The 8,795-nt window shown below is 46.1% G+C and overlaps 4 protein-coding genes across 4 annotated transcripts in view; 2 read left to right on the plus strand and 2 right to left on the minus strand.

The window, feature by feature from the left end:
• The window catches only part of MCYG_05605 (cytochrome P450), a gene marked incomplete at both ends in the record, with an annotated part of 1,674 nt that extends 797 nt beyond the window's left edge, over positions 1-877 (plus strand). The window contains one exon of the mRNA XM_002845690.1: positions 102-877. Coding sequence (XP_002845736.1) covers positions 102-877 — 776 coding nt within the window. The remainder of the gene's footprint in view (positions 1-101) is intronic.
• A 771-nt stretch (positions 878-1,648) lies between these two features.
• MCYG_05606 (IKS family protein kinase) lies at positions 1,649-3,856 on the plus strand (the record flags this gene model as incomplete). The annotated part of the gene is made up of 2 exons (XM_002845691.1): positions 1,649-1,713; positions 1,783-3,856. The coding sequence occupies 2 exons, from the start codon at positions 1,649-1,651 to the stop codon at positions 3,854-3,856; spliced, it is 2,139 nt and encodes a 712-aa protein (XP_002845737.1).
• A 591-nt stretch (positions 3,857-4,447) lies between these two features.
• MCYG_05607 (conserved hypothetical protein) lies at positions 4,448-6,364 on the minus strand (the record flags this gene model as incomplete). The annotated part of the gene is made up of 1 exon (XM_002845692.1): positions 4,448-6,364. The coding sequence occupies one exon, from the start codon at positions 6,362-6,364 to the stop codon at positions 4,448-4,450; it is 1,917 nt and encodes a 638-aa protein (XP_002845738.1).
• A 330-nt stretch (positions 6,365-6,694) lies between these two features.
• On the minus strand, positions 6,695-8,557 carry MCYG_05608 (zinc/iron transporter protein; the record flags this gene model as incomplete). Its single annotated transcript, XM_002845693.1, has 7 exons — positions 6,695-7,126; positions 7,182-7,514; positions 7,574-7,811; positions 7,866-8,000; positions 8,088-8,195; positions 8,248-8,391; positions 8,460-8,557. 7 exons carry the CDS (start codon positions 8,555-8,557, stop codon positions 6,695-6,697), a joined length of 1,488 nt encoding a protein of 495 aa, XP_002845739.1.
• Positions 8,558-8,795: the final 238 nt, after the last annotated feature.

Consider the following 8,795-nt stretch of genomic DNA (forward strand, 5'->3'; position numbering starts at 1 on the left):
AGTAGTGGTGCCACGCTTGCTGTGCTGGACAATCAGATTGTGAGTAATGTCCCCCTAATGCTATGGGATATGGCACTAATCGTATAAACGATAGAGGATAGAAAAGCAGGCAAAAGCGGTTCTTGAATCAAAAGGAGAACGGGAGGGCTCTCCTCCAACCGTTCTTGATGCCGTGTATACCTGTCCTGCGCTTGGGCCTGAAGAAAAGACTCTGAGACGACTCACGGCAGAGGCGGCCACGCTTATCGGAGCAGGAACAGAGACGACGGGGAACACGCTCTCTGTTTTCACCTTCCATGTTCTCTCAAACCCCCATGTCTTGAAGAAAGTCACGGCAGAGCTTGTAGATGCCGCCGCAAAGGCAGGTAGCAAGCAAGAGTTTCTAGACAACAAGACACTCGTGGGTTTGCCTTACTTCCAGGCCTGCATCAAGGAAGCCCTGCGCATAGGAATGGGTGTCTCGGGCCGCCTTCCGCGGGTGAATCCTCTAGAGCCCACCAGCTACACCACTCCAACGGGTAAAACATATGTCTTCCCGCCTGGCACCGCCATCTCCATGTCAATCCGTAACATGCATTTCAACGAAAAGATATTCGACCGCCCTCACTGCTATATGCCCGAGAGGTGGCTGGAGAGTAGTCAACAGGATTTATGGCGCATGGAGAAGGCCTTTGTCCCGTTTTCAGCTGGCAGCAGGGTGTGCTTGGGACTTGAACTGGCAAAGATGGAGATCAACCTTCTAGCAGGGAATTTACTGCATAGATTCAGACTGGAGCTGTTTGAAACAACAGAGAGAGATATCAGCGTCCAGCATGACTTCTTTGCGCCCTTCGGACCTACGGATAGCAAGGGAGTGAGGATGATTGTGAAGGAATAAAATGAATCTTTCTATCCCCTTTTTTTTGGCCTCCTGAATATTGTTTCTCCCATCCGATGTCATGTGACTGAGTGTTTGGCCACCAAAGAAGTGAGTATAAAAGACAAAAAGATACATTAATTTCTATGAATATTTAACTTGGTATATATAGTAGCATTGTTTGCAACTGGCAATGTAATCTGCAAGTCTTTGGAGGCTATAGTGTGATTTGAAGCAGCTTGTGGACCAGGCTGTGACCGGAGTGAGCTGTGTTTCATAACTCCCACAAAGAATATAAAAGAAAAGAAAAAATAGAGCAGAAATTATGACATGATAGTTAGATTATACCATTAGAAGGCTTAGAACCGCGTAAAGCAAACAATTTTTGTAGTTAGAATCCATAATCATAAAAACCTGCCGCGATGACATCCTGGGTTATATCCCAAAGACAAGCTACAACAACAAACAAAAATACGGGAAGACGGGAAAATTAACCAAAAACGGGGCTTGAGAGAGGTAACTCGGTACCTAGGTACCTTTGGTAGCTAACCGACCAGTTACGCCTTGGGTTTTTTCTCAGTCGACTCGACAACGGCGCAAGGGAAGCAGTTTTGTGCCTAACTGTGGAATACTCAGCTTGGCCTGGTTCTATCCGTTTGTCTGACAAAAGGACGAATGCCATCTACCACCTACTAACCACCGTATAATTACTAGACAAGAACAAACTGGCCGTCACTGATCTATGAAAAAGATGCCCTGACGTAATATGCCCGACTGCAAGCTTGCATGAGAATGGCAGACCACGATTCGCGAAGCATGTCTATAGTCCCTTATAGCGGCGGAGGGCACGTCGTACTGTAAGTGTTAGGAAGAAGAAGACGCATAGTTACAGACGAAAAGACAAAGAAGCTGACTTGGACTGTTAGTCGCCATGACGATGCGATCGTTGTGTTTGATCCCAATTCACAGCAGCTCGTCCTCAAACCCGCGAATCAAGGCGTCGAAAACATCGGAGAACGAACTGAATGCCCCTATTGCCATCGTCCGTTACGCGATGGTAATCCCGAACACCCTCAGGAATCTCATCACGGGTCTACTCCGGCCAATTCAGCGCCGTCGAGATTCGTAGAGCCGGACTACTTTCGACTCCTCGAGAACAGCAGCCTCCCTCCGCCAGCGGAGCAACCAACTCCCCCTTCTTCACGGCGTCAGTTGGTACAGCCCACTCAGGAGGAAGAAGGAGGGGGAGGAACTACAACACCAGCTTCGGCTAGTGGGCGTGATGGCGACTCGCCCTCTAATAGCAACACCCATGGAATCTCGTCAGCTGCGTTCAGCCACGATTACTTCAAGAGATTCTTTGTCGAAGAGCGTGAGCTCGGAAGAGGAGGGAAAGGCGTTGTGCTTTTGGTAAAGCATATACTCGATGGAGTGCCTCTGGGCCACTATGCGTGCAAGAGGGTTCCTGTTGGTGACGACCATGAATGGCTGAAGAAGGTGCTCATAGAAGTCCAGTTGCTGCAGCACCTCTCGCACCAGAATCTAGTCTCATATAGACATGTGTGGCTAGAAAATGCGAGACTCAGTAACTTTGGGCCAAGGGTACCGTGTGCCTTTATTCTGCAACAGTACTGCAACGCAGGGGACCTCCAGAAGTATATATGCGGCTCGATTCAGACCGCAGCAGATACACCACAACAACTAAAGGCTCGGCTACGGCGGAGGTCTCGAGGCCAACCAGACCTCCCGGCTGCTGCCAGTGGACCTAGACGGCTACAACTCGAAGAAATCTATTCGTTCTTCAAAGACATCACCTCAGGGCTCCGTTTTCTGCATGCCAGTGGCTATATACACCGTGACCTAAAGCCCAGTAACTGCTTACTACATGAAACCGGCCGTGAACTACGTGTCTTGGTCAGTGATTTCGGTGAAGTCCAGTTTGAGAACACTGTCCGAAACTCTACCGGAACCACAGGTACCATCTCCTTCTGTGCGCCTGAAGTACTACGAAGAGTATCACCCGGTGGGCCATTTTGTAATTTTAGCTTCAAATCAGACGTCTTCTCACTTGGGATGATACTCTATTTCCTTTGCTTTGGCCAGCTTCCATATCGAAATGCAGATGTTGTGGACGAAGACAAAGAAGATCTTGATCTTCTTCGTGCTGAAATTAGTCGATGGGCAGGGTTCGATGCCGCAAGGCGGATGCGGCCTGACCTTCCTGATATCCTCTACTCCTTCTTGACACGTCTTTTGGATGTGAACCCTGATATGAGACCAACCGCAGAAGAGGTATTGAATGGAATACAGACAGGTGGCTCCAGTGAAGGGCGCCGTTTCCACAGAACAACGCCGTCTACCACTGACCTTCAAGCCACCACGCGTGTACTCCCTGTAGACAGCCCGGCTACGGGATCGCCGTCTCGACGGCCACACAGCCCAGTGAAAAGAGCACCCCCAACACTAGACCTCCCTCCTACAATTATTCGTTCTAAAGCATTAGGGGCAAGCAACTCTCATCAGCCAACGTCCAGCGACCCAGATCCTCCATCCGAAGCCCCGGATGGTGACCATATTAGCACAGAGACTACTAACCTGCTCGTCCGGTCCACCGCCACATCCCCTCGCATCGTGCGTGACTACCCTGAAGACCGTAATCGGCGCATATACACCGTTACGAATCGTCTCCTTTTACCTCCTCCAAGCAGGTTTCAAATATTCAGTCATATTTTAAGAAGCAGGCCTTTCATACCAGTCCTAATCAACTTCGTCCTACTTACTATAAAAGTTATTTCTCTCACCCAGCCATGCGCTCCGCTCACAGTCAAACCGTGGATAATATACCCGCTTCTCTTTCTCGCTGTCTTAGATTTGAGTGTTCCCAAAAGATGGTTTCATCTAGCTACCTTCTTGCTCCATGTTCTTGTTCTAGCCTTCGCTTCCAAGGCCGGATCTCTTTGTGCACAAGACCTCCATGATCATAGCATCTACGTCGGTTGAGATAAGTTATGCAAATGATGAAACGAATAATGATAAATGAACTATGATTTTCTGGGTTAGAGAGATATGAGGATTCAATCTATGATAACCATGACAGTGCACTTCTGTTCCATATTCAATGATGTTGAGGCCAAGGGTTGATACGCTTCACACAGATGTTCCTTTAGAAAAGTAATTATATATGCTTCTCTGTAATTTAGTTGGTATTGTTCTATAATGGCTTTTAATCATTTTGAGTAATTCGAAATTGAAATGTAGAGAGAGTAACGCAACGACAATCCCATTTGAATCCCGTAATGGTTCCGTAGGAGCCATCCTACAGGGACGAGAAAGAAGCCAGAGATCCCCCTGTTTTAATCTAGGAATTCATTCGTGGTAGTCAGATGGTGGCTGATAAAACAATTTATCGCCATCTGCCTGTGTGGGAAGGGCATCTAAATCCTTTACAGGCTGATGCTTTGCAATCCCTTGAAAATTCCCTACATACCCAACAGCACTGTTACAATCAAAAGGAAATAAAGATGGTGAATATCATGGTAGTATATCGATACAATATGGCAAACACAATGATCTTTGTATATTGTAACCGGGTTACTTGGCTCTAGCGGCCTTAAAGCGACTCACTTTCTTTGGCTTTTCTTGTCCACTCTGTGAGTTTTCGTCAGTATCCAAAGGAACAAGAGGCTCAGTCGCATCCTCCTGTAAGAACCCTCCGCTCTGCTGAATTTTATGATTCCGTAGCTTATAAAACTCAGATGCGACTTCTCGTCTGTGAATAGATTCGTCCAGTTCGTCTGGGTCAGGAGGAATAACGGAATCCCTATGTACAGTTCTCTCAACTAGTACATCGGCTAGCGGCTTATTATTCTGTTTTGAGCTCTTTGCACCATCTTTGTTGCTATCTGTTAAGGAAAGCTTGTCCAGATTAGGTATGGGCTGTGAGAACGGCTTTGGGATTGAAGGAGTAGCGGGGAACAGTGGCGGCGGAATGACTGGAGCTCTTGAATTGAGTGAGGAGCCACTTTTTGGAGGTATTGGGGCAGATTGTGCAGTCACATCTTGAGCGGTGGAACCTTCTGCTTTTCGGGTGCGTTTGAAGCGGGACGGTTTTCGTGCTGACCCTTGATCCTGAATCTTTGCGCTATGCTTGGCGTCTGACCTTTCAATTACTGCCTCCTGGATAGGCGGGGGGAGCCCTTTGGCTTTGGCCTTCGCAATTGGAGGGCTAGGTTGAAGGCTTGGTTCAGGAGCAATATCAAGTTCAGCCGCGAATGCCACCGTCTTTTTCTTCGCCGGGCCTTTCTTCATTGCAGACAGGCCTTGTTCAACTTGAGAACGAACATCTGATGGCAGTAAGCTAGTGTCAGGGCCAATATTTTGCAAGCTTTTCGCATTCAATTTCTTCTCGAGCTCACGCATTTGCTTGATATAATCATCATCCAAGACTCTCTTCGTTGATCGGCCATACTCATCCTCATCCTCGCTGTATTCTTCATCTAGATCATAATCTTCATCATCAATCGAAAACTCACTGCCATCTTCATCAAGTTCAAGTTCCGCAACAATTGCGCCAACCTCTTCAAGCCCATATTGAAGCATCTCTCTGCGCAACGCAGCATCTTCCGGGGAGTCCCCTTCAACTTTAGCCACTACCGATGAGCCTTTCTCCACATCATTTACTGTTGGTATCACTGATTCCGTGGATGTCATTACCTTGGGAGCTGCTAGAATATTGGAAGGTAATATAGTCTGGTCCTCTTTAGCAGGAATGTCAACTTTTTGGCTGATGGTCTTTGTTCGATCTTGTGTTTCAAACTCATATTGAGGGTCTTGGATAGGCTTGCTTGTGGCAGTGTCCGGCACAGATGCCTTTTCAGTTGCGATGTTTGCAGAGGCCAATTGGGGGGAAACGTCTGCTGCTTTAAACTCAGTTTTCTGCTCATTTTTTGCTTTTCCACCTGGTATATCCAACCCTGCTTTCTTCAAAGAATTGAGAAGTTCGTTGGTCTCCTTTCCAGGCATTGTTGTAGAGCTCGAAATGACATTGCCATCTTCGTCTAGCTCTTCAACTATCTCAGTAATCGGCAGGCCTTCTTCATTTAACCCAGTATCTGGTTGTTCCACAACAAACGTGCTCAGTTCGTCTTCCAAAGCAGCAGTACGCTTTTCCAGGACCTTTATATTCTCCAGCACATAGTCAATCCTTCGATCAATCGCACGGATGATCTGTTGAGGTGACCTTGATATCGTAGGTCCAGGGGATACTTCTCCCAATAACGCTCGCACCTCTTTCTCAGTTATTTGAGACCCTTCAAACTTTCTTCCTAGTTCAAGTATATCTTCACGTGTGCTGTTTTCAGGTAAAGATGAAAGCTCCTCTTTCAAACCATCGTACTCCGCATTCCAAAGCCTCCAGTGGTAGATTGAGGTTCGTAGATCCGAGATTTGCTTTTCTAGTTCAAGTCGTTTTTGTTCGAGACCTCTTAGAGATTGACTTGAGTCTGCCATATTGGAAACTGAATATATGGGCTAACTGCGATGAGATTTGCTGGCTTCAGAAAAATGAAGAAAAAATTGAATCTTTTCTAACAGGCAAACAATAAACTTTTGGCACGTGATCATGACCTCGGAAACTAGAAACTTTTATACTTATGTAACCAGGTATTTTTATGACTAAGCAATGTTTTATCATAAAAGGTAGCGAAATATCAGGTGACCCATTAAATAATGCGGAATTCTTGCATTTAAAGATTCGATTTGATTTATGTACCAATACACATAGTAAATATTCACTCAGAACAACATACTGCTGGAGTCATCATCTTTTGTAAATATAAATCATGCCCATTTACCCAATACTCCCATCAGAACCATTCCAGTAACTAGTGCTAATAGGCCAGTCATCATTCGAGCAACACCAGCATCCTTGAGGTCACCATGAATCCAGTCGTGGGACCACATATCAACAATGGCTGCCCATGCAAGGATTCCGGCAGAGAATGCATCGAGAGTACCTATCGCAATGATAGTACTTTTATCATTACCGTTAAATGAATGAAGGACACCAAGCCCGATAGCCATGCCAAGGGGTGTGATGATGGAAAAGATAGAGGCCATGATGAATTTGGCAGAAATTTTGGTCTTTGGCAACTCGGCAATTCGAGAGCCAAGAGCCAGGCCTTCAAACATCTGGTGAAAAATTATCACAATGAATAGAGGTGTGTAGCCTGAATCGCCTGAGACTACCAAGGTAACACCAAGGACTGAGGGCTATGTTAGTTTATTACGTTATACATTTATGGCAAGAAGAAATCAACTTACTAACTGAGTGGAAGACAATGCCTGCTTCCATAAGAAAAACGCTCAGCTTGTCATCTGGGACGTCTGAACAGCCATGCTTGTGGCCAAGGTTGGCAATCGCCGAATCCAGAACTGGTTTTGACCCCAATTCTGCGCCATGCTGGCTAGATGCGGCTGAGGGCTCCACATCATCCACATCTGGGTGTTTTTTCCCCCGTGATGAAGCTATTCTATTTCCAAAATATTCGATCAAGAAAGTTATAAATAAACCAGCCATGAAGATAGACGCCGCAGTAGCTTCATATTGTAGAACGCCAAGGCATTCATTCCCAAACATGAGCTCGGCATGCGTCAGAAGCTAGGTTCTGTCAGTTATGGCTCAATAACATTTCTAGGATGAATAATACATATACTGACATGTATGAAGGCGGTTGCAATCATAATACCAGTGCCGAGCTGCTTAATTATTGTGAATGCAAAGATATTCATCTTCGATGCAAAGAAACGAGTCATTAGGATGGGACCGAATACTGCAACCGCACTCGTAAATAAAATTGCAAATAGAGACCCAATGCGGTAAGGTATGTTGTATTCTCGATCAACTCGCTCGCAAGAAACTGGCGGAGCCTCAGATCCATTTTCTGGGACACAATGCCTAGTGATGATAAGTGAGAAACTTCTTCCTCGTAGATAGGGCAATGAAACATACTCTACACCCGCATGGAAATGGCAATTCAGGCCTTCATGTCCATTCTCCCTATGCTCTTCGTGGCCATGTTCTTCACCCGGTGAGGAACCTTCGGAGACCACCCCGACTTCTTCTCCATTTGGGCCTAAACAGAATCTATATAGGCTATCAGCACTGATCATACTTGATATATAGTGGTAAGGAAACAAAAGGAACAGTTTAATTTCATCCATAGGTACTCACGTATCAGGACCGTGGCTATGGCAGCCCGTAAATTGCGACGGTGGAGGGCCAGTGGCTGTTGCTGTGCCAGTCACAAGCACCTCATCACCCGTTCCAGCAATACAAAACCTGTGATAGTCAGCGAAATCCTGTCGTGAACTCAGCGGGTGTTATCACGTACGTTTGAGTGCCATGAGTATGACATCCTGTTATGGCAGTAGTCTGAGCAGTAGCGGTAGTGCTTGTGTGGGTAGTCATGGGTCCAGAAGTTATCGATGCATGGGTTGCGACTGGCGTTTCTTCTCCATTAGTACCATAGCAGTACCTATCAAGGGATTCCCAGTTAGAAGGCAAGTTACAGTGCTGCAGTATAGCTAGTTATAAGCCACTTACTCGACGCTTCCATGTCTATGGCAGCCTGAGTAGCTTTGTCCAAAGATAAGAACGAAGTATTGCGCAAGACAAAGACAGAGCAAAGCAGAGCGAGCCATCTTTTCGGAAGTATGGAAACCCTCCTAAATATGAAAGGGTATATAATTGAATGTGCCTAGTCGGATGAAAATGAAAGGCGTAGAGAGTTCTCTTATATGGGACTTGCTGTGAAGCACTCTTGAAAATTACGCAGCACAAAGATCCTGTTAACCACCAAGGTTACGTTACGGCAAGCTCCAGGAAAAGAAAAAAAGGATAGTGAGAAAAAAGAGAAGCACTCCACAAGAAGCTACTTAT

This window comes from Microsporum canis, genomic scaffold (genome assembly GCF_000151145.1).
Source record: "Microsporum canis CBS 113480 supercont1.5 genomic scaffold, whole genome shotgun sequence".
Classification (NCBI taxonomy): Eukaryota; Fungi; Ascomycota; class Eurotiomycetes; order Onygenales; family Arthrodermataceae; genus Microsporum; species Microsporum canis.